Source organism: Scyliorhinus canicula, chromosome 7 (genome assembly GCF_902713615.1).
Source record: "Scyliorhinus canicula chromosome 7, sScyCan1.1, whole genome shotgun sequence".
In the NCBI taxonomy this organism is placed as follows: Eukaryota; Metazoa; Chordata; class Chondrichthyes; order Carcharhiniformes; family Scyliorhinidae; genus Scyliorhinus; species Scyliorhinus canicula.
In genome coordinates this window covers 118,363,405-118,388,084 of record NC_052152.1, presented here as the reverse complement: position 1 = coordinate 118,388,084, position 24,680 = coordinate 118,363,405, and the positions used below count along the sequence as shown (strand labels likewise).

The 24,680-nt window shown below is 45.5% G+C and overlaps 1 protein-coding gene across 2 annotated transcripts in view; it reads left to right on the top strand.

The window, feature by feature from the left end:
* The first annotated feature begins 1,662 nt into the window (after nt 1-1,662).
* The window catches only part of dgkh (diacylglycerol kinase, eta), a 656,851-nt gene continuing 633,833 nt past the window's right edge, over nt 1,663-24,680 (top strand). For both annotated transcript variants that reach the window (XM_038802770.1, XM_038802769.1), the window contains exon 1: nt 1,663-1,809. In XM_038802770.1, coding sequence (XP_038658698.1) covers nt 1,756-1,809 — 54 coding nt within the window. In that variant the 5' untranslated portion in view covers nt 1,663-1,755. The remainder of the gene's footprint in view (nt 1,810-24,680) is intronic.

The following is a 24,680-nucleotide window of genomic DNA, read 5'->3' as shown; positions in this document are numbered from 1 at the left end:
TATAGTATTTTTTTGAAATGTTGTACATTAGCCTGGTCTACCACAGAACACCTGGATGTATTCACCAGAACTCCAAGGTTCCACAGAACATCGTTTGGGAAACCCAGCATTAAAGTATATTTTTGGAAAACCGCTTACTGGATCTCAGTCTGTACAACTGAAAGCTGGAGACTGGCAAATAGCCCAACCAAGCGAAGTGTAAAGAGCCATAGACTTTCAGAATAAATTGTGGAACATGAATTACAAATGAAGAAGACATGTTAAAACCAAGGGCAACATTTGACTTGCGGAAGCCCTGATCAACAATTCCATTTTGGGAACATCTTTATCACCATGCCTGATTGGACAATGGTTCAGAGGCATTAAACAGTGAATACTAAATCAAGGAAATTGGAGCTGGTCCCGGAGGATGCAATGGAGAAAATGAGAAATAGTTCGAAGAGCAAGTTAATTTGAGCTGGTTAAATTGTGCGAAGGAAATAGAGTTGACAACCCTGGAGAAAAATTTTAAAGGAACATCAAAATAACTATTTAAAATGCTTTGTACATTTCTATTTGCTAGTTCTAAATTTGCTGGATACAGAGAAAGTGAAGGAAATACCCCAGCCCTGAATCATATCCAATTATAATAATGATTCTATTTGTTTTCCTCCTCATGTGTGAGGGTGGGGTACAACAAGTGTAGACATGTTGAATTAAGTGTTTGGAAGCAGTAGGTCACATGATGACACACCCAGGAGGAGCATGCCCAACCTAAAAGGGAAAACTTGTGAAGTAGGAAATCTTGTTCAGTAGTTGTGCAGAAAACACTGTATGACCAGAGGTAATATGCAGAATCTGAAATATAAACAGAAAATGCTGGAAAAATTCAACAGATTTGGCAGCATCTGCAGAGAAAAACAGAGTTAATGTTTTGAGTCTGTATGACGGGTGGCACAGTGGTCTGCACTGTTGACTCACAGTGTCAGGGACCCAGGTTGAATTCCGGCCTTGGGTGACTGTGGAGTTTGTATGTTCTCCCCATGTCTGCGTGGGTTTCTTCCGGGTGTTATGGTTTCCTCCCACAGTCCAAAGATGTGAAGGTTAGGTGGATTGGCCATGCTAAATTGTCCCTTAGTGTCCAAAGATGGGCAGGTCAGGTTATGGGGGTTTTGGGGATGGGGATCAAGGGGCAGGGTGGGGTGGAGGGGTGAGCCTAGGTAGGGTGCTCTTTCAGAGGGTGGGTGTAGACTCGATGGGCCGAATGGCCTCCTTCTGCACTGTAGGGAATCTCTGGAGCCACACTCCTGTTGAAATGTCTCTGCATCTATCCAGCTCCCTTTCCCCTTTTCAAAAAACCTAAATCTTGAAACAAATCTCTGGGTCATCTTTCCTCGTCGTATTTTCTTCCTCTTCCATTTTGCTAAGATGCCTGTGAAAGGTTTTGAAAGGAGTAACAGGAGGAGGATGAGGATGGGGTGGTTTAAATGTGCTACACAAATGCAGTTTTGCAGCAGCTCTGGGAAAGCCTGGCTCCAAGACTCGGCTGCCTCAGTCACAGTGCTGAAAAAGTCCAGCTCCTTATTAGGATTGACAGTGAATCACGTGGAGGCGACACAGGCAAACTCACCCCCACCCCCTCTTCTCTTCCCTCCTCTTCACACAGCAGATAAGGCGTGGGGGGAGGAGATAAGACAAAGTGAGTGATTTGAAGGTGGGGGGGTTGTTTGTGGAGACCGGATCGCTGCTGCCAAACAAACTGTAAGCGCCGCCACGATGGAGGAATTGTATCATTCTTACTGCAGCCGGAGTCCTGTCTGGGAAGAGATGGTGGGTACTTGTGTTGATTTGCAGTGCAAGCTCCCCCCCGCCCTCTCCTCTCCTGCCCAACCCCCCAACACTTTGTCTGTCCTGTCCTGGGCTTTTCCACGGGCCAACATAGCAATTTCCTTTCTCGCCGTTGCCGTTTTAGCATCAATGCAAATCTCTTATCCAGCAAGTGGTCAGTGGAAGGCGGAGGAAGTGCTCCAGCAGTTTTGCTCCTTCATCTTTGGTTATTGAACCGTGTCAGTGCCGAGATGTAAATACTCTTTCCCCCCCCCCCCCCCCCCCAATTATTGGGAAGTTGGGTCTGACTCGTGACAGTGGAAATAACATCACTTCGCAAAAGATGCAAGGTTTTCGGGGCTGGGGTGTGGAGGTTGAAAGTTAAACCCAGGCTGCACCCGGATTGATTGCATTGAAATTGGGGCCTGACTGATGACATTCTGGCCGATCAAACGGAATGGCAACAGTCCGGGAGCCTCAGACAGAGGAACGAAATTATTTCGAAATTGCTTTATTCGATGCTTGTCTCAGCCGACCTCAGTGTGAGAACAGAGAAGACTGGGCTCCCTCCAGCCCCTCCCCGCTCAGGCTGCAAGCTCACAGTGGCTGGCCGCCCTTCCAATAAGTTAGCATCTGTTAAAAATGTGCATGGATTCGAGAGGAAGGAAATATTATGGCTTGTGTTTTTTTGTTGTTGGTGTTACCCTAAATTAAAGTTTGTTTTTAAAGATATCGAACTGCAAAGCCCCAAAATGCAGGGGTGTTGGAAGCTACCAATTCCATCCCGGGTTATGTGTGGATGAGAGTGGGTGGGAGTCTGTGCGTGTCTGAGACAGAACGCGTGTTTCTGAGACTGTGCGAGGCAGAGTGCGTGTTTGTGACAGAGTGTGTGTATTTATATATGTTTGTGAGAGATTGAGAGTGTGTTTGAGAGTGAGACTGTGTTTGTGTGAGTGTGTGTTTTTGTGAGAAGCTATGCGTGTTTGTGCCTGATCAACATTGTAATCTGGATTCCAGTTTAATTTGGGAATCAGAGCGGTGCTGTACAATTGGCTGACCCAGATGCAGTCCTATTCTCATTTCGCTCAATCTGTTGTTAATAGAGATGAAACTTTTCAACCGGTTTTAGATTGATATCTTATTTTCCAAGCCAGCAATTGAAACAACTCAAGTATTCACAGGTTTGAATAGCCAGTCTGGTCCGGGAATCCAATCTCGGAAAGAACTCTGGCTCTGGTTATGTGGGCAGCACTAGGGAATTTAATTCGGTTCCTGTTTCAAATTGTGCAGAAATGTTCAATTGAGAAGCGAATTCCACACCTGGATTACTGTCCCTGTTATCCGCACAAGAGAGCATTCTTGTGAACATTGTTGATTTTTCAATATTTGATTATTCAGCTCGGTATCACACACACACACAAGACCAGGTGGATGTGACCCAGGATTGTCGTAAACCCTCGCCCCCTTTAAAGGTTCATTATTCTGAAGCGTGTCCCTAAAAATCACTGAGGGAGTGGGTGGATGAGGGACTTGGTGGATTACAGGAGAATGCATCTTCCTCCCTGCATGTGAACAGCAATATTACTTTCCCTTCATGTCTGCACGGCAGATATTCTGAATGTAAGATTCACGACAGCAAAACTTGTGTATTCAAATCAAAAAATGCAAATTCTAGATCGAGCTGGGGAAATTAATTCGTGTGGAGATATTAACAGGTAGAGATATTCTTTTTTTTAAACTGAAAGTTCATTATTAAGTTTCCCTTTCATTCGGGGTCAGTTCAGTTCATCTTAGGCTGAATGTGCGACAGATGCGCTAACTACCAACTGGAATCAGACAAAGATAATCACAATTTACTGCTCGCTCTCTGAATTGTGATGGTGAGAGATTTCCCTCTGATAATCGGTGTCATCTCTCAGTAATTTCTCCCTGGATGCAGTTTGAGCAACCCTCCTCTCTGTAAACTCTGGCACGTCTCACAGATCACTTACTGAGAGCAGACGACCAGCATTTTAGTGATTTCTAGGTTTTTGCCAGAGTTCTTGTATGATGGAGTGCTGCCGAGTCGCTTTAGTACTGTCTGTAAGAAAGACCAACGATTATTCTGAGACAGTCAGTGTGTGTTTGTGATGATTTCACATCGAGACAGTCAGTGTGTGTTTGTGATGATTTCACATTGAGACAGTCAGTGTGTGTTTGTGATGATTTCACATCGAGACAGTCAGTGTGTGTTTGTGATGATTTCACATCAAGACAGTCAGTGTGTGTTTGTGATGATTTCTCACTGAGACTGTCAGTGTGTGTTTGTGATGATTTCTCACCAAAACAGTGTGTCGGTGATGGTTTCTCAGTGAGACAGTCAGTATGTGTCTATGATAATTTTACACTGGAGACGGTCAGAGTGTGTTTGTGATGATTTCTCACTGAGACTGTCAGTGTGTGTGAGGATTTCACATTGAGACAGTCAGTGTGTTTGGGATGATTTCACATTGATTGGATTGGATTTGTTTATTGTCACGTGTACTGAGGTACAGTGAAAAGTATTTTTCTGCGAGCATCTCAAACAGATCATTAAGTACCTGAAAATAAAATAAAAAGAAAATACATAATAGGGCAACACATGTAAATACCAGATTCGGGTGAAGCATACAGGTAGTGTTAATCGGGTCATCTCATAAGAGGGTCATTTAGGAGTCTGGTAACTGCGGGGAAGAAGCTGTTTTTGAATCTGTTCATGCATGTTCTCAGCCTTTTGTATCTCTTGCCCGATGGAAGAGGTTGGAAGAGTGAGTAAGCCGGGTGGGAGGATTTTTTTATTATGCTGCCCGCTTTCACCAGGCAGCGGGAGGTGGAGATGGAGTCAGTGGATGGGAGGCAGGTTCGTGTGTGTTTGTGATGATTTCACATTGAGACAGTAAGTGGGCGTTTGTGATGATTTTACACTGAGACAGTCAATATGTGTTTGTGATGATGTTGCACTCAGACACAGACGGTGCATTTGTGATGATTTTACACTGAGACAGTCAGTGTTTGTTTGTGATGTTTTCACATTGAGGCAGTCAGTGTGTGTGGTGATTTCACATTGAGACAGTAAGTGTGTTTGTGATGATTTATTTGTATTTTAATTCATTTTAAGGACTGTTTGCATCACTAGTTAGGCCAGCATTTATTGCCCATCCCTAGTTGCCCTTCAGAAGGTGATAGTGAGTTTCTTTCTTGAACTGTGACAGGCCCAGAGATGTAGATACGCCCACAGTGCTGTTTGGGAGGGAGTTCCAGGAGTTTGACTCAGCGATAGTGAAGGAACGGCTGACATATTTTCAAGTCGGGTTGGTGAGCGACTTGGAGGGGAATCTCGAGGTTGTGGGGTCGCAGTTATGTGCTGCTCTTGTACTTCTAGATGGTAGTGGTCATGGGTTTGGAAGGTGCTGCCTCAGGAACCTTGGCGAGTTCCTGCAGTACATCTTGTAGATGGTACACACGGCTGCCACTGTTCGTCGGTGGAAGAGGGATTTAATGTTTGTGGAAGGAGTAGCAATCAAGCAGATTGCTTTATTCTGGATGGTGTCAAGATTCTTGCGTGTTGTTGGAGCTGCACTAATACAGGCAAGTGGAGAGTATTCCATTACATTCCTGACGTTTGCCTTAGTTACTCGCCATAAGATCCCTCGCCTTTGACCTGCTCTTGTAGCCACAGGATAAATGTGGCTCATCCAGTTCAGTTTCTGATTAATGGTAACCCCTGAGGATGTTGATTGTGGTGATACAGCGATGGTAATGCCATTGAATGTCAAGGAGCGATGGTTAGATCCTCTCTTATAGGACATGGTCATTGCTTGGCACTTGTGTGGGACAAATATAACTTTAAAAAAAAATTAGATTACCCAATTCATTTTGTTCCAATTTAGGGGCAATTTAACATGGCAATCCACCTACTCTGCACATCTTTGGGTTGTGGGGTGAAACCCACCCAAACACGGGGAGAATGTGCAAACTCCACCAATATAATTTGCCACTTGTCAGCCAAAGCCTGTATATTGTCCCGGTCTTGCTGCCTTTGGATTGGACTGCTGAAGTTCACGTTGAGACAGTCAATGTGAATTTGTGATGATTTCGCACTCAGACAGTCAGTGTGTGTTTTTGATGATTTCACATTAAGACAGTCAGTGTGTTTTTGATGATTTCACATTTAGACGGTGTGTGTTTGTGATAATTTCAAATTGAGACAGTCAGTGTGTGTGATGATTTCACAATCAGATGGTCAGTGTGTGTGATGATTTCACATTGAAACAGTAAGTGTGTGTTTGTGATAATTTCACACTGAGACAGTCAGTGTGTGTTGTTGATTTAACATTGAGACAGTCGGTGTGTGTTTGTGATGATTTCACTCTGAGACAGTCAGTGTGTGTCTGTGATTGAATTCACATTGAAACAGTGAGTGTGTGTGATTTCACACTGAGACAGTGTGTTTTTGATGATTTCACATTGAGACAGTCAGTGTGTGTGATGATTTCACATTGAGACAGCCAGTATGTTTTTATGATGATTTCACATTGAGACAGTCAGTGTGTGTGATGATTTCAAATTGAGATGGTCAGTGTGTGTGATGATTTCACATTGCGACATTAAGTGTGTGTTTGTGATGATTTCACACTGAGACAGTCAGTTTGTGTTTTTGATGATTTCACATTGAGACAGTCAGTGTATGTTTATGACAATTTCGCATTGAGACAGTCGGTGTGTGTTTATGATGATTTCACATTGAGACAGTCAGTGTGTTTTTATGATGATTTCACATTGAGACAGTCAGTGTGTTTTTATGATGATTTCACATTGGGACAGTCAGTGTGTCTAATGATTTCACATTGAGACAGTAAGTGTGTGTTTTTGATGATTTCACACTGAGACAGTCAGTGTGTGTTTTTCATATCACATTGAGACAGTCAGTGTGTGTTTTTCATGATTTCACATTGAGACAGTCAGTCTGTTTTTGATTATTTCCCGTTGAGAAAGTCAGTATGTGTTTTTGATGATTTCACATTTAGACAGTCAGTGCGTGTTTGTGACGTTTCACAGTCATTGTGTGTTTGTGATGATTTCACTGTCAGTATGTGATTGTTATGATTTCACGCAGTCGGTGTGTGTATGTGATGATTTCACAGTGAGTGTGTGTTTGTGACGATTTCTTACTGAGACAGCCAGTGTGTGTGTGTTGATTTCACATTTAGACTGTGTGTTTTGATGATTTCAAATTGAGACAGTCAGTGTGTGTTTTTAAAGATTACACATTGAGACAGTCAGAGAGTGTTTGTGATGAGTTTACACTGCAACAGTCAGTTTGTGATGATTTTACACTGTGTTAGTGGTGATTTCAGTCTGTTTGTTTGTGATGATTTCACAATCATTGTTTGTGATGATTTCACAGTCAGTGCATGTGTGTGATGATTTCACACTGAGACAGTCAGTGTTTTTTTTGATGATTTCACACTGAGACAGTCAGTGTGTGTGATAATTTCACATTCAGATGGTCAGCATGTGTGTGATGATTTCACATTGAGACAGTGTGTGTTTTTGAGGATTTTGCATTGAGACAGTCAGTGTGTGTTTTTGATGATTTCATATTGAGACAGTCATTGTGTGTTTGTAATAATTTCATATTGAAACGGACAGTGTTTTTGATGATTTCACACTGTGACAGTCAGTGTGTGTTTGTGATGATTTCACACTGAGACAGTCAGTGTGTGCTTTTGATGATTTCACATTGAGTCAGTCAGTGTCTGGTTTTGATGATTTCACATTGACACAGTCAGTGTGTGTTTTTGAGGATTACACATTTAGACAGTCAGTGTGTGTTTGTGATGATTTTACAGTTAGTGGTGATTTCACAATCTGATTATTTCACATTGAGACAGTAAGTGTGTTTTGAGGATTTTGCATTGAGTCAGTCAGTGTCTGGTTTTGATGATTTCACATTGACACAGTCAGTGTGTGTTTTTGAGGATTACACATTTAGACAGTCAGTGTGTGTTTGTGATGATTTTACACTGTTAGTGGTGATTTCACAATCTGTGATTATTTCACATTGAGATAGTAAGTGTGTTTTGAGGATTTTGCATTGAGTCAGTCAGTGCCTGGTTTTGATGATTTCACATTGACACAGTGTGTGTGTTTTTGATGATTTCACACTGAGACAGCCAGTTCGTGTTTATGATGATTTCACATTGAGACAGTCAGTGTGTGTGATGATTTCACATTCGGATGGTCAGCGTCTGTGTGATGATTTCACATTGAGACAGTCAGTGTGCCTTGTTTTGAGGATTTCATATTGAGACAGTCAATGTGGGTTTTTGATGATTTCACATTGAGAGTCAGTGTCTGTTTTTGCTGATTTCTCACTGAGACAGTGTGTGATGATTTCACATTGAGACAGTCATTGTCTCAATGTGAAATCATCAAAAACACACAATCAGTGTGTGATGATTTCACATTGAGACAGTAATTGTGTGTTTGTGATGATTTCAGTTTGAGAGTCAGTGTGATGATTTCACATTGAGACAGTCAGTGTTTGTGATGATTTCACATTGAGTCAGTGTTTTTGATTAATTCACATTGAGATAGTCAGTGTGTATGATGATTTCACACTGAGACTGTCAGTGTGTGTTTTTGATGATTTCACTTTGAGACAGTCAGTGTGCCTTTTTGATGATTTCACGTTGAGACAGTTGGTGTGTGTTTATGATGATTTCACATTGAGACTCTGTGTGTGTGATGACTTCGCACTGAGACAGTGGGTATGATGATTTCACATTGAGACAGTCATTTCACATTGAGACAGTCAGTGTGTGTGATGATTTCACATTGAGACTCAGTGTGTGTGTTGCCTTCCTCTCTCTGTGTGATGATATTTTTCCCTCTCTCATTGCGCCTAACTCAATTTACTTTGCAAGCTGCCATTCAGTTTGCTGGATATTTGCTGTGATTTTGCGCTTTCGTTCACCGCGAGCGCAATGACGTGGATTCAATAACCCCGAGATTTGGAAAAGGAGAATTTCGCCAGCCTAATCTCGTTTTCCGATTCTCCCCGCCCCTCATGGGTGTTTCTCCACCGGTTGCCGGGGAACCTGATTTCAATTAACCTTCATATGATTAGCGGGATTCCGTATGGTCACCCGACATTTGTAATTCCCGGCGAGGTTCACAGCTGCTTTTCAAAAGCGGCAACCAGGCGAAGCAAACCCTCCGGGGGCGGACAAAGATTCCGCTGGAAGATGCTCGTGCCCAGCTCTGTCCTGGCAATGCCCCAGTCTGCTCTGTGTGTGGGGTGGTGGTGGTGGCAGGAGCTCCTTTAGGGGCGGCGGCGACTGGGATTCCCCTCGTGCGTGTTTGCTGGGGGTTCCCCACGTGCGTGTGGTGGGTTTCCCTGGATCTCCGGTTTGGTGGTTGGGGTCGTTCTGTGTTTTACATCCGAGATTGGGCTGCCCTTTGAAGACTGGGCCCCGATCTCGAGACTCGGAGCTGTTTGCAGTACCGCCCTGCCACTGTGATTACGTGGGCTGCGGCTCCAGGTTTCTTCTGCACCGTGTGCTGGATTTCATGGAGAGAAAAGGCAGCTGCACAACCTGGCAGCTGAACCCCTTTTCTCCCGCCTTAGCCAGCACTCTGTAGAGAATGAAAATCGTGTTTATGCCTGGGACAAGTCATGAACATTTTCTGTTTTGTGTGTCCAGCCTCATGCAAAGTCAAAATTATTTTGTCTAACTCTTTCGAGCATACTCAATTTCTCATCTTTATCCTTGTCACTCACTTAAAATCTTTGCCTTACTGCTTCAGACTTGTTGCAGCACCGTATGGGCCATAATGGCCTGGCTTCCTGGCGTCAGATTTAGGGGGTACTCCAATGAATCTCTCTCGGAACTGCCCGGGTTAGGGTTTGCAATTGTCCAGAAATTAAAGTTCGCTGGGCAACTACCCTACCCTGGGAACCATCCAAAAATGCGACTTAAATCGTAAACTTCAGATGGTTCTGACTGAGTTACCCAAATAATTACCCAGAAAAAGTTTTATGAATTAAAACTTCTTTTAAGCTCTCGGTAACTATTGTGAAAACCCAGACTGACCTCGCCATTAGCTACCCACTCCCCACACCCATCTGGCTTCCCATGGGATTCCTCCCGATCCTGACACCTCCCTGTGACAATAAAGATTATTAATATTAACAGGAGTGTAGGCCATTCAGCTCCTTGAGCCTGCTCCAGCATTCAATAAAATCATGGCTGATCTGTGGCCTATCTCCACATATGTGCTGTTGGCCTTTATCCCTTAACATCTTTGCTTAATAAAAAAATATCTATCTCAGATTTAAAATTAATGACTGATCTAGCATCAGTTGCAGTTTGTGGAAGAGAATTCCAAATCTCTGCTGCCCTTCGTGTGTAGAAGTGCTTCCTCAAATCTCTCCCGAATGGTCTGTGGCCCTTAAGTTCCAAAATCTCCAACTAGTGGAAACAGTTTATCTATATCTACCCTGTCTTTTCCTGTTCATATCTTGAAGACTTTGATCAGATCACCCCTTAACCTTCTAAATTCTAGAGAAAACCGGCCTTATCTGTATAATCTCTCATAGTAACTTAACCCCTGTAGTCCAGGTATTATTCTTGAAAACCTACATTGCACTCCCTCCAAGGCCAAAACATTCTTCCTGAGGATATCCTTTTCAAAAGACCTAATAAGGAGCTGGACTTTTTCAGCACTGTGACTGAGGCAGCCGAGTCTTGGAGCCAGGTTTCCCAGAGCTGCTGCAAAACTGCATTTGTGTAGCACATTTAAACCACCCCATCCTCATCCTCCTCCTGTTAGGGGCCTCACGGTAGCATGGTGGTTAGCATCAATGCTTCACAGCTCCAGGGTCCCAGGTTCGATTCCCGGCTGGCTCACTGTCTGTGTGGAGTCTGCACGTCCTCCGCGTGGGTTTCCTCCGGGTGCTCCGGTTTCCTCCCACAGTCCAAAGATGTGCGGGTTAGGTGGATTGGCCATGCTAAATTGCCCGTAGTGTAAGGTTAATGGGGGGATTGTTGGGTTACGGGTATACGGGTTACGTGGGTTTAAGTAGGGTGATCATTGCTCGGCACAACATCGAGGGCCGAAGGGCCTGTTCTGTGCTGTACTGTTCTATGTTCTATGTACTCCTTTCAAAGCCTTTCACAGGCATCTTAGCAAAATGGAAGAGGAAGAAAATACGATGAGGAAAGATGACCCAGAGATTTGTTTCAAGATTTAGGTTTTTTGAAAAGGGGAAAGGGAGCTGGATAGATTCTCTCTGCTTGTTGGCAGCACACACCCGTTCGGCGATTTTCCAGCGGTATGAGGTGGCTCCAGTGGGAAATCCCATTGACAAACGGCAAAAGTAGAGAATCCCGCCGCCAGAGAATGGTGCCATACTGAGAAACACGAGGCTGGCGGACAGGAAAATCTAGCCCAGTATTTCCAATAATATAATAATCTTTAATGTCCTAAGTAGGCTTACATTAACACTGCAATTAAGTTACTGTGAAAAGCCCCGAGTTGCCACATTCAGGCGCCTGTTTGGGTACACGGAGGGAGAATTCAGAATGTCCCATTTACCTAACAGCATGTCTTTTGGGACTTGTGGGATGAAACCGGAGCATCCAGAGGAAACCCACACAGACATGGGGGGAACATGCAGACTCCGCATAGACAGTGACCCAAGCCGGGAATCGAACCTGGGCCCTGGCGCTGTGAAGCAACTGTGCTAACCACTGTGCTACCATGCACCATTGAGTCTTTGAAGCAGCTGCTCAAAGCTTTCGTGTGTCTCTCAGCACATAGTCCTGGACCTTGGAATGTGCCAGTCTGCAACATTCAGTCGTGGACAAGTGTACAGTGGAAGATCCACAAGTTTTGGGAACCAGTTCCACTCATTAATCAGATTTCAAGCAATAGGCTTACCGCGACAGCCTGAAACTCTATCTGCTTAACTCCAAGTAATGTTGTCAGCCATTGCTTGATGGTTGGGTTTGCCTTGATGGGGAAAACAGGAGGTGGCTCATTAGTTCTCTGTGCTGGTAGATTTTGTGGGTTTCACTAAATTGTAGCCAAACTGTCCCCAAGATCTGTGGATGTGGGAAAGTGGGATGTGCTGCTAGGGGACCAGTATGCACTGTATGTTCGGCAAACAGCAGATCACTCAGCAACATGGTTTTAAAATTGTTCAATATGCAGATGGGTTTGAGTATGCACCAGCTGTGCAAATAAATCAAAACAAAATAACCATGTAGGCATTTCAGTTGTATTAGTGATGTTAGTGAGTGTGCACGCCTTGCACTTGTCTCTCAATATTGTGCCTCATACTCTTCTGGTACTTCTTTCAATTACACTTTCAGTCTCCTTTGATCTGTCCCTCTTTTTTCCATGTCAAACATGTATTTCTCCATGTCTGTTTTTGTTCTTTGATCGGATGTGGGTGTTGCTGGCTCGGCCAGAAATTGTTGTCCATCCCTAACCGCACTTGAGAATGTGGTGATGAGTCATCTTCTTGAACTGCTGCAGTCCATTGGTGTTATTTGGTAGGGACTTCCAGGATTTTGACTCAGCGATAATGATACATTTTCAAGTCAAGATGGTGTGCGACTTGGAGGGGAACAGGCAGGTTTTGGCGTTCCCAGGCATCTATTTCCCTTGTCTTACTAGGGAGGTAACCATTTCAAAGCTCTTTTGGCCAGCTCTTCATCTGCCCACCCTAAACTTCAACTCATCCAAAGTTCTCTTACTCAGGTTCTTCCTTGCCCGCTCAACATTCTGCCCTTTCTGATCGACACGGACTCCCAGTCTCCTGACACTTCAAAGTTAAAATTCTCAACCCCTTGTCATGGGTTGGTGCATATGGACATGTCTTTCATTCTTTCAGTGTCCCTGTTCCACGGTCTTTCTTCAGGATTCTTTCATTCTCAATGGGTCTTCACCATATCCTCCTGGGTGGCAAGTTGTACAATGGTTAGCACTGTTGCTTCACAGAGCCAGGGTCCCAGGTTTCGATTCCCGGCCTGGGTCATTGTCTGTGCGGAGTCTGCACGTTCTCCCTCTGTCTGCGTAGGTTTCTTCCGGATGCTCCAGTTTCCCTCCTAAAGGCGCGAAAGACGAATTGGACATTCTGAATTCTCCCTGTGTACCCGAACATGCACCGGAATGTGGCGACTATTGTATTTTCACAGTAACTTCATTGCAGTGTTAATGTAAGCCTACTTGTGACAATAAAGATTATTATAAAAAATAGCTCTCCACCCATGTCCAACTCTGTGGATCTCCTATGCTTAGTTCCACTCGACCATCAGATTATAATAATAATATTCTTTATTAATGTAACAACTAGGCTGGCATTAACACTGCAATGAAGTTACTGTGAAGTAACAGTGCTAAGCACTGTGCTACCGTGCCGCCTTATAAATAAATGATCTGCATCAATTTGTTTTCCACCTGCACTGACTAAGGATCAATTCTTGGGCACCTCATCCTCAATCACATGGTGCGCCTTAGGTAGACCTGCAGGTTCCACATGTGCACCGACAACACCAACCTCTCCAGAATCAGAAAATGCTGGAAATACTCAGCACGTCAGGAAGCATCTGTGGAGAGAGAAACGAGTTAACATTTCAAGCCATTGACTTTCCATTGGAACTCCCTTTCTATCTCCTTTGTCAGTTGTCAGACCTCCAGTCTGGAAAGAGCTGCAATTTCCTCCAATAGCTCATTGGTAAACTGAAGCTGATTGCTTTAGCCCCAATCACAAACTCAGACAGTTGCCTTAAGCACTGTTCTCCCCACTCACATTTCAGGCTCCATTAGATTGTCTGCTCAATTGGATTACCTGTAACTTCAGCATCCTATTCGACCCTGGACTGAAACTCCAACTCCATAATCTCACTTTGGAAAAAGATGACATTGCCTTGCTCCACTCCTGCCTGAGTTCGTCTGCTGCGTCCATGACTTTGTCACTTAGAGTTGTAACCATTTCAAAGCTCTTTTGGCCAGCTCTTCATCTGTCCACTCTAAACTTCAACTCATCCAAAGTTCTCTTACTCAGGTTCTTCCTTGCCCACTCAACATTCCACCACCCTTTCTGATCAACACTGACTCCCAGTCTCCTGACACTTCAAAGTTAAAATTCTCAACTTCATGTTTAAATTATCATAGGGCCTCACTCCTACTGATCTTTAAAACCATCAGTATTGCCACGTCTCATATCTCCCCAGCACTGCCCCCATTCACAAATTCTTTATACCTCTGACTCCAGTCTCTTATGATTCACTCCCACCACCATTAGTTATCACAATTTACATTACCAGTCTTCCATGTACTTTATCAATCTTCAATTTTTTTCAGTTAAGAAGTTCTTTAAAAGTAAACTTAGCGTACCCAATTAGTTTTTTTCCAATTAAGGGGCAATTTTAGCATGGCCAATCCACCTAGCCTGCACGCCTTTGAGTTGTGGGGGTGACATCCACGCAGACACGGGGAGAATGTGCGAACTGCACGGACAGTGACCCGGGGCCGGGATCGAACCTGGGTCCTCAGCGTTGTGAAGCAGCAGTGCTAACCACTGCGCCACCGTGTCGCCCTAAGAAGCTCTTTATAACACACATCTGAGATTTTTCTCACACCTCCTAATATCTTCCTGTTCGATTCAGTTTGGGATATTTTCTTGGTCACTGCAATAACTATATAAAATCAAATGCTTGTGTGTATGTCCCTCTCTCTCTATGTATCTGTCTATGTGTGCATTTCTCATTCTGTAAATACTTCTTGTTAAAAGTGAGTTTGTGTGTATTTTTCTGTCTTTGGCAGCCCTTCTGTGTGCACTTTCTCCCAGCCTGTATTTTTATTTCAGCACATCCCATTTGCGTGTACAAGTGTGCGTTTCTCACACTGTTGTTCAGAGTAATGATGTCTTACACAGTCTGTGCCTCATTCAGTCAGTCTCCAATTTTTTCTGGGTCTCTTTTTTTTTAAGTCTCTGCATGTGCAAGTGTTTTTGTGTGTATGCGAGTGATTGAGTGCACGAGTGTGTGCACGGAGGTACATGTGTGTGTGTGCGTGCAAATGTGCACGTGTGTGTATGAGTGATTGTTTGAAAGAGCGTGTGTGTGACTGTGTCACTTTATATTTTTTGTGCTTTTCTGTGTATATGTCTGTTTTTTGTACTTCGCCCTCTGTCTCAGATTCTTTCCTTCCCAATATTTGTCGCTTTTATTCTGTCTCTGAATGTCTTTCTGCCTCTGCCTTCCACACTTGGTCTCTTTTTACACCAACCCCGAACTCTCTCTCTCTGTACCGTTGTCTATTTCTATCTTTGTAAGAAGTCTTACAACACCAGGTTAAAGTCCAACAGGTTTGTTTCAAACACGAGCTTTCGGAGCACGGCTCCTTCTTCAGGTGAATGGAAAGGCTTGTCCACAAGCCTTTCCATTCACCTGAAGAAGGAGCCGTGCTCCGAAAGCTCGTGTTTGAAACAAACCTGTTGGACTTTAACCTGGTGTTGTAAGACTTCTTACTGTGCTCACCCCAGTCCAACGCCGGCATCTCCACATTATTTCTATCTTTGCCATGTCTATCTCTTCCTGGATAGGGCTCTGTATGTCTCTTTCAAAAGGAAACTCTCTTTTAGTCTTTCTTCTTTCAGCCTGTCTCTCTGTGTCTCAGCTTTTTTTCCTCCAAGTCTGCATGTTTCTACCTTCTTGACTCGTTCACTCTGAATTTGTCTACATGTGTTAATCTGTTTTATTTGTTGGTCTATCTTGGTGTGACAGCCTCTTTCATTTTTTGTCAGTCTTTTTGCCTTTCACTCTCTGCAGCAGTGTGTGCCTGATGCTCACTGTGCCTTTCTCTCCAAGACTGAGCATCAGTCCTGCTCTCACTCTGCATACTCGTGCCTCCTATTTTTATCATCCATTTTGGTGTCTATTGTCTGTCTGTCTCTTTTTACCCTGTTCAAGCTCTGTCTCTATTAATCGCTTTGCCTGTCACTTTCTGTGTGCCATGTATGCTCGCTCTTTCCCTCAGTGGTGTGTCTAATTTCCTCTGCACGTATATGTGTTTGAGTCTGACATACACTGCTGGGTTCAATCTTCGTATCTCGGTCTTTGTGTTATTCTCCTTTTCCTCTGTTGTGTTTCCGTGCCTGTTTCTCTGTCTTTATCTCATATTCTATTTCTCTCGTTCGGTTTCTCTGTCTGCTTATCTCTCTCTCTCCATTGTATTCCGATCCCGGTCCAGACGCCAACAGTTGCTGGGACTGAAACTGCAATAATTTATTCACTTTGTAAGACTGTGAGGAAAGGATACTTCGCTGCGGGAGTGATCCCATGCACAAATAGGGATACGGGGTGGGGTTTAATGGCCTCAACGGGCCCAACATGGTGATGCGACAAGGCCGATGAATCACATGAGAGGTCTCTCGCAAGATTTGTGATGCTTGAGACCTCTTGTGAGATTCAACCGAACCTCAGGAGACATTGCGATCCAGATCTTGCCCTCGTTGAAATCCAGATCAACACATTAAGCGAGCCATTCAGCTCATTTAAATTTATCTGGGCCGGTGAGGCCTCCAATAGGTGCCATTTAGTACTGGTCCACACAAATATGGACAAGGTGTAACAGCCCCTGGGTGGTTTCGCAGGCCAATGGAGACCCCTGGGTGGTCAGGGACAGGGTAGGGTGGCCCCCCTGGCTCACCCCCTGGTGCCCACGTACTTAGAACATTACAGCGCAGTACAGGCCCTTCGGTCCTCGATGTTGCGCCGTCCTGCAAAACCCTTCTAAAGCCCCTCTACACTATTCCCTTATCGTCCATATGCCTATCCAATGACCATTTGAATATGTTTAGTGTTGGTGAGTCCACTACTGTTCTCTGAGTAAAGAACCTACCTCTGACATCTGTCCTATATCTATCTCCCCTCAATTTAAAGCTATGCCCCTCGTGCTGGACATCACCATCCGAGGAAAAAGGCTCTCGATGTCCACCCTATTTAATCCTCTGATCATCTTGTTTGCCTCAATTAAGTCACCTCTTAACCTTCTTCTCTCTAACGAAAACAGCCTCAAGTCCTTCAGCCTTTCCTCATATGATCTTCCCTCCATACCAGGCAACATCCTGGTAAATCTCCTCTGTACCCTTTCCAATGCTTCCACATCCTTCCTATAATGTGGCGACCAGAACTGCACGCAGTACTCCAAATGCGGTCGCAGCAGAGTTTTGTACAACTGCAACATGACCTCATGGCTCCGAAACTCAATTCCTCTACCAATAAAAGCTAACACACCGTACGCCTTCTTAACAACCCTCTCAACCTGGGTGGCAACTTTCAGGGATCTATGGACATGGACACCGAGATCTCTCTGCTCGTCCACACTACCAAGAATCTTACCATTAGCCCAGTACTCTGTCTTCCTGTTATTCCTTCCAAAATGAATCACCTCACAGTTTTCTGCATTAAACTCCATTTGCCACCAGTCAGCCCAGCTCTGCAGCTTATCTATGTCCCTCTGTAACTTGTAACATCCTTCTGCACTGTCCACAACTCCACCGACTTTAGTGTCATCTGCAAATTTACTCACCCATCCTTCTACGCCTTTCTCCAGGTCATTTATAAAAATGACAAACAGCAGCGGCCCCAAAACATTCTTGTGCCACACCACTAGTAACTGGACACCAGTCAGAGCATTTCCCATCAACCACCACCCTTTGTCTTCTATCAGCTAGCCAATTTCTGATCCAAACTGCAAAAATCACCCCGAATCCCATGCCTCTGTATTTTCTGCAATAGTCTACCATGTGGAACCTTATCAAACGCTTTACTGAAATCCATATACACCACATCAACTGCTTTACCTTCATCCACCTGTTTGGTCACCTTCTCGAAAAACTCAATGAGGTTTGTGAGGCACGACCTACCCTTCGCAAAACCATTTTGACTATCTCTAATCAAATTATTCCTTTCCAGATGATTATACATCCTATCTCTTATAAACCTTTCCAAGACTTTTCCCACAACAGAAGTAAGGCTCACTGGTCTATAGTTACTGGGGTTATCTCTACTCCCCTTCTTGTACAAGGGGACAACATTTGCTATCCTCCAGTCCTCTGGCACTATTCCTGTAGACAAAGATGACTTAAAGATCAAAGCCAAAGGCTCAGCAATCTCCTCCCTAGCTTCCCAGAGAATCCTAGGATAAATCCCATCTGGCCCAGGGGACTTGTCTATTTTCACACTTTCCAGAATCGCTAACACCTCCTCCTTATGAACCGCAAGCCCTTCTAGTCTAATAGCCTGTATCTCAGTAGTCTCCTTGACAACTTTGTCTTTTTCCTGTGTGAATACAGATGAAAAATACTCATTTAGCACCTCTCCTATCTCCTCAGACTCCACGCACAACTTCCCACTACTGTCCTTGACTGGCCCTACTCTTACCTTAGTCACTCTTTTATTCCTGACATACCTATAGAAAGCTTTAGGGTTATTCTTGATCCTACCTGCCAAAGACTTCTCATGTCCTCGTTTGGCTCTTCTTAGCTCTCTCTTTAGAGCCTTCCTAGCTAACTTGTAACTCTCAAGCGACCCAACTGAACCATCATGTCTCATCTTCACATAAGCCTCCTTCTTCCCCTTGACAAGTATTTCAACTGCTTTAGTATCCCATGGTTCCCTCGCTCGACCACTTCCTCCCTGCCTAACAGGTACATACTTATCAAGGACACGCAGTAGCTGTTCCTTGAACATGCTCCACATTTCCATTGTGTCCATCCCCTGCAGTTTTCCTCTCCAGCCGATGCATCCTAAGTCTTGCCTCATCGCATCATAATTGCCTTTCCCCCAGCAATAACTCTTGCCCTGCGGTGTATACCTATCCCTTTCCATCGCTAAAGTAAACGTAATCGAATTGTGGTCACTATCACTTTGGCACTGCCAGGGTGCCTAGGTGGCACTGCCAGGGTGGCACTTCAAGGATTGGGGCCTGAGGGGGGCCATGCTCATGAAAGGAGATCGGGCGGGGTTGAAAGGTGTTGAGGGGTACAGGGCGGGTATGAAGGGGTGGAATTCAGCCAAAACATTTATGTGTGGTTGAATAGCGGTGTGATATTACCAAAAATCTGGTGAGAAACAGCCCGCCAAACTCACCCAAAACGAAACTTGGAAATGTTTTGGTTGAATTCTGCCCATGGTATATTAAAATAAACTTTATTACAAATACAATATTACTAACTTTAATATTATAGAGAAAAATAGCTTACAATTACCAGTTAAACGATGCTTAGCAATAAAATTATACCCCCCCCCCCAATGTTATCATTTTTCTCCCCATGTCTGCGTGGGTTTCACCCCCACAACCCAAAGATGTGCTCGTTCGGTGGATTGGCCATGCTAAATTGCTCCCTAATTGGAAAAAAAATAATTGGGTACTCCAATCTTATCATTTATCTCCACTCAAGCAAAACCCATCTCGGATCAACATCCACTTTAAATACAGTTAGCAAACACATTGGACAGAGATTGTTTGAAGAGAGAGACCTGAACCCTGTCAGAATAATGCAGAATCTCTTGCTGTATTCATCAGAAACCGCTTCTGAGATTGCTGTCCAGCCAAAAATTAAACACTGCCTACCTGTTGGAGACCTGATACAATCCTAGCTCCTCCCATTAGTTACCTCATCCCACTCAATTTCCATGAACTGATTAAGTTTAAACAGAATATCTGAAATAATGTATTCCCCAGGGAACTTCTTTATATAAGCAAAATTCCATTAGCCCAAACTTTAACAATGCTTTAATTCTTCCTTGTAGTCAGTGTTTGTCTTTTCTTTTTTTTTAATTTTAAAGTACCCAATTCATTTTTTTCCAATTAAGGGACAATTTAGCGTGGCCAATCCACCTACCCTGCACATCTTTTGGGTTGTGGGGGCGAAACCCACGTAAACACGGGGAGAATGTGTAAACTCCACACAGACAGTGACCCAGAGCCGGGATCGAACCTGGAACCTCGGCGCCGTGAGGCAGCAATGCTAACTACTGCGCCACCGTGCTGCCCTGTGTTTGTCTTTTCAACCAGGACTTTTAAAAAATATATTCCTGCAGCAGTCATACACACACTAACCCAGACAGTTAACCCTTGCTGCACCAGTTACCTATAATACAATACATATGAAATTCCAACATTCGTCACAATTTCTCTCAAGTACTCTGTGCTTATCTCTCTCTGTTTCTTGGTGTTCTCTCTCCCTTTGTTCCTGTTTTGCACTCTCTCCGTTTCACTGTGTTTATCTTTCTCTCCATTTCTGTTTTTATCTCTATCTGTTTCTGTGTTTATTGCTTTCTCCGTTTCTGAGTTTATATCTTCCTCTGTTGATATCTCTTGCTTCTCCATCTCCCCTGTGTTCCTCTCTCCCTCCCCAAGTTTCTCTCCCTCCCACCTCGTGTTTCTTTCATCGAATCATAGAAAACCGACAGTGTAGAAGGTGGCCCATCGGGTCTGCATTAGCAATGGGGAGAGCACCTGGCTTAAGCCTGCACCTCCACCCGATCGCTGTATCCCAGTAACCCCACCAAACCTTTTTTGGACGCTAATGGGCAATTTAACACGGCCAATCCTTGTAACCTGCACATCTTTGGACTGTGGGAGGAAACCCACACAGACGTGGGGAGAAAGTGCAAACTCCACACAGTCACCCGACGCCGGTATTGAACCCAGGTCCTTGGAGCTGTGATGCAAAGGTGCTGACCACTGTACCAGAGCCGCCCATCTCTCCCCGTGTTTTCCTTTCTCCGCGTGTTCATCTCCCTCTCCCCATGTTTCCTCTCCCTCTCTCCGTGTTCCTCTCCCTTTCTCTCTGTCTCCATGTGTTCCTCTCCCTATCTCTGTGTTTCTCTCCCTCTCTCCTTGCGTTTCTCTCCCTCTCACATTTTGTTTCCCTCCCTCTCTGTGTTCCTCTCCCTCACTCCCCGTGATTCTCTCCCTCACTCCCCGTGATTCTCTCCCTCACTCCCTGTGATTCTCTCCCTCACTCCCCGTGATTCTCTCCCTCACTCCCCGTGATTCACTCCCTCACTCCCCGTGATTCTCTCCCTCACTCCCCGTGATTCACTCCCTCACTCCCCGTGATTCTCTCCCTCACTCCCCGTGATTCTCTCCCTCACTCCCCGTGATTCTCTCCCTCACTCCCCGTGATTCACTCCCTCACTCCCCGTGATTCACTCCCTCACTCCCCGTGATTCTCTCCCTCACTCCCCGTGATTCTTTCCCTCACTCCCCGTGTATCACTCCCTCACTCCCCGTGTATCACTCCCTCACACCCCGTGATTGTCTCCCTCACTCCCCGTGATTCTCTCCCTCACTCCCCGTGATTCACTCCCTCACTCCCCGTGATTCTCTCCCTCACTCCCCGTGATTCTTTCCCTCACTTCCCGTGTATCACTCCCTCACTCCCCGTGTATCACTCCCTCACTCCCCATGATTGTCTCCCTCACTCCCCATGATTCTCTCCCTCACTCCCCGTGTATCACTCCCTCACTCCCCGTGTATCACTCCCTCACTCCCCGTGTATCACTCCCTCACTCCCCGTGATTCACTCCCTCACTCCCCGTGATTCTCTCCCTCCCCGTGATTCTCTCCCTCACTCCCCGTGATTCTCTCCCTCACTCCCCGTGATTCTCTCCCTCACTCCCCGTGATTCTCTCCCTCACTCCCTGTGATTATCTCCCTCACTCCCTGTGATTATCTCCGTCACTCCCTGTGATTATCTCCCTCACTCCCTGTGATTATCTCCCTCACTCCCTGTGATTCTCTCCCTCACTCCCTGTGATTCTCTCCTTCATTCCCCGTGTTTCTTTAAAAATTTTTTTTAGAGTACTCAATTTATTTTTCCAATTAAGGGGCAATTTAGCGTGGCCAATCCATCCAACCTGCACATCTTTGGGTTGTGGGGGCGAAACCAAACAAACAAGTGGAAAATTAACAAACTCCATACAGACAATGACCCAGGGCCAGGATCGAACCTGGAACGTCGGCACCGTGAAGCCGCAGTGCTAACCAATACACTACCGTGCTGCCTTCACTCCCCATGTTTCTCTCTCTCACTCCCCTTGTTTCTCTCCTTCTCTCCCCCTCCTCCTTTCTTTTTCTCTCTCTCATTTTCTCTATCTCCCTGTGTTACGCTCTTGCTCTCCGTGTTTCCTTCTCTCTCCCTCTGTTTCTCTCTCACTAGCTCTCTTGGTGTTTCTTACTCGCTTTCTCCGTTTTTCTCACTCGCTCTCACCCTGTTTATCACTTGCACTGTCCCTATATTTCTTCCTCGTTCTCTCCCTGTATTTCTTACTCGTTCTCTCCCTGTGTCTCTCTTTCACTCTCTGTGTCTCTTTCTCGCTCACTCCCTCCGTGTCTCTCACTTGCTCCCCCCCGTGTTTCTCTCGCGCTCTCTCCGTGTTCCACTCGCTCTCTCCGTGTTTCACACTCGCTCTCTCCGTGTTTCACACTCGCTCTCTCCGTGTTTCACACTCGCTCTCTCCGTGTTTCTCACTGGCTCTCTCCCTGTGTTTCTCACTCGCTCTCTCCCTCTGTTTCTCTCCCTCTCTCCCAGTGTTTCTCTCCCTCTATCCTTTTGTTTCTCTCTCTCCATGTTTCTTTGTGCTTCTCTTGCTGTGTTTCTTTCTCTCTCCCTCTCCCCGTGTTATTCTCTTGCTCTCCATGTGTTTCCTTCTCTCTCCCTGTGATCTCTCTTTCGTGTTTATCTATTTCTTTCTCTCCGAATATCTTCTTGTTCTTTCTCTCTACCTGTGTTTCTCTCCTTGTCTCTCTCCCTCCCTTTTTTTTGGTAATGTTTTTATTATAATTTTAAACAATATCTATACAAAGCGTACAATAACACAGAATAACAATCAAACAATAAGAACCCCCCCCCCCCCCCCCCACTTCCTCTTACAGCACTATAACCTCACCACTAAATTCTCCCCCCACCCGCCAACAGTGACCAACTCTTTAAAGTTCATAATAAACGGCTGCCTGCTACGGTAAAACCATTCCACCGACTCGCTCATGGTAATCTTCACCTTCTCGAAGTGTAAAAGCTCCATCATGTCACCCATCCATGCCAAGGCACTTGGTGGTGCAGTCAATCTCCAGCCCAAGAGGATCTGCCTCGTGGACACAAGTGAGGCAAAGGCTCATTCGGTTGCAGCTTCTGCCTCAGCGCCCTGTCCAGTTCTGGCGCAGCAAAAACCTCCTCGCTGTTTATCAGCTGAGAGAACTTTGCAGAAAGGTACCCGGCCAGCCTCAAGCCTTCGACTCCCTCCGGCAGACCCACCAGCCTCAGGTTCATGCGCCTGGACCTGTCCTCCGTATCATCCAAGTTTAGGCTTGATGCCGTCATTTCTGTCGTCAACAATTGCCATTTTGGCTTCCAACGACATGCGTCGTTCCACATGCTGAGACAAGGCCTCCTCCATGCCTTTCAGCTTCTTTGCCTACTGCCTTAGCCATCTTGCCCAGCTGCTCCTTGACCGGGCCCAGAGCCTCCTCCACCGCAACTTTAAATGATGCCCTCATCTCCTGGTCATGCCTCAGGAATCGCTTGTTCATCTCCCCACTGAACTTCTCCAGCTCTTTTGCCATAACTCCTGCCATCATATTGAGGGTGTTGGGCAAGGCCGCTTCACCCGTCATCTTTGTTGAAACCTTTTTTGTGCTCATCACCTGTAATTTCTCCCCACTGCCTCTCTTCGATGTCGACCTCAATATCATCCAGTTCACCTTTGTTTGCTCCACCAGGCCATCGGGTTAAATCCTGAAAATACCTCGCAAAAGGGCAGAAAAGCCCACAGTACCAGGAACTGTGTGGGAGTCACCTAAAGTGCATTCAGTAGTTACATGATGGTGCACTGGAAGTCTCTCTCTCCCTGTTGCTCTCTCTCCCTGTTGCTCTCTCTCTCTTTCTCTCCGTGTTTCTCTCTCCATGTTTCTCTCCTTCCCTCCATGTTTCTCTTTCTCCCTCCGTGTTTTACTCTCTGTCTCCCCGTGTTCCTCTCTCTCTCTCCCTCTGTGTTTCCCTCTCATGCCCCATGTTTCCTTCTCTCTCCGTCTCTCTTTCTCCGTCCGTCTTTCCCTCTCTCTTTGACCTTTCCTTCTTTCATCCTCCATCTTTCCTTCTCTCTTCCCCCGTCTTTCCTTCTCTCTCTCTCCCCGTGTGTCTTCTCTGTCCCTGTTTTTCCCTCTCCCGTGTTCCTCTCCATTTCGGTGTTTTTCTCTCTCCATGTCCGTGCTCCCCCTCTCTGTCTGTGTTTCTCTCTCTGTCCATGTTCCTCTCGCTCTGTCCATGTTCTCCTCTCTCTCTCTGTCCGTGTTCCTCCCTCTCTCTCTCTGTCCGTGTTCCCCTCTCTCTCTGTCCGTGTTCCCCTCTCTCTCTCTCTGTCCATGTTCCCCTCTCTCTCTCTGTCTGTCTCTTCCTCTCTGTCCGTGTTCCCCTCTCTCTCTCTCTCTGTCCGTGTTCCCCTCTCTCTGTCCGTGTTCCCTCTCTCTCTCTGTCCGTGTTCCCCTCTCTCTCTCTCTCTCTGTGTTCCTCTCTCTCTTTCTCCTCTCTGTCCTTGTTCCCCTCTCTCTCTGTCCTTGTTCGCCTTTCTCTCTCTCTCTGTCCCTGTTCCCCCCTCTCCCTCTGTCCTTGTTCCCCCCTCTCTCTCTGTCCATGTTCCCCTCTCTCTCTCTCTCTCTGTCCATGTTCCCCTCTCTCTCTCTGTTCATGTTCCCGCCCCTCTCTCTCTGTGTCCTTGTTCTCTCTCTCTCTCCGTGTTCCCCTCTCTCTCTCTCTCTGTCTGTGTTCC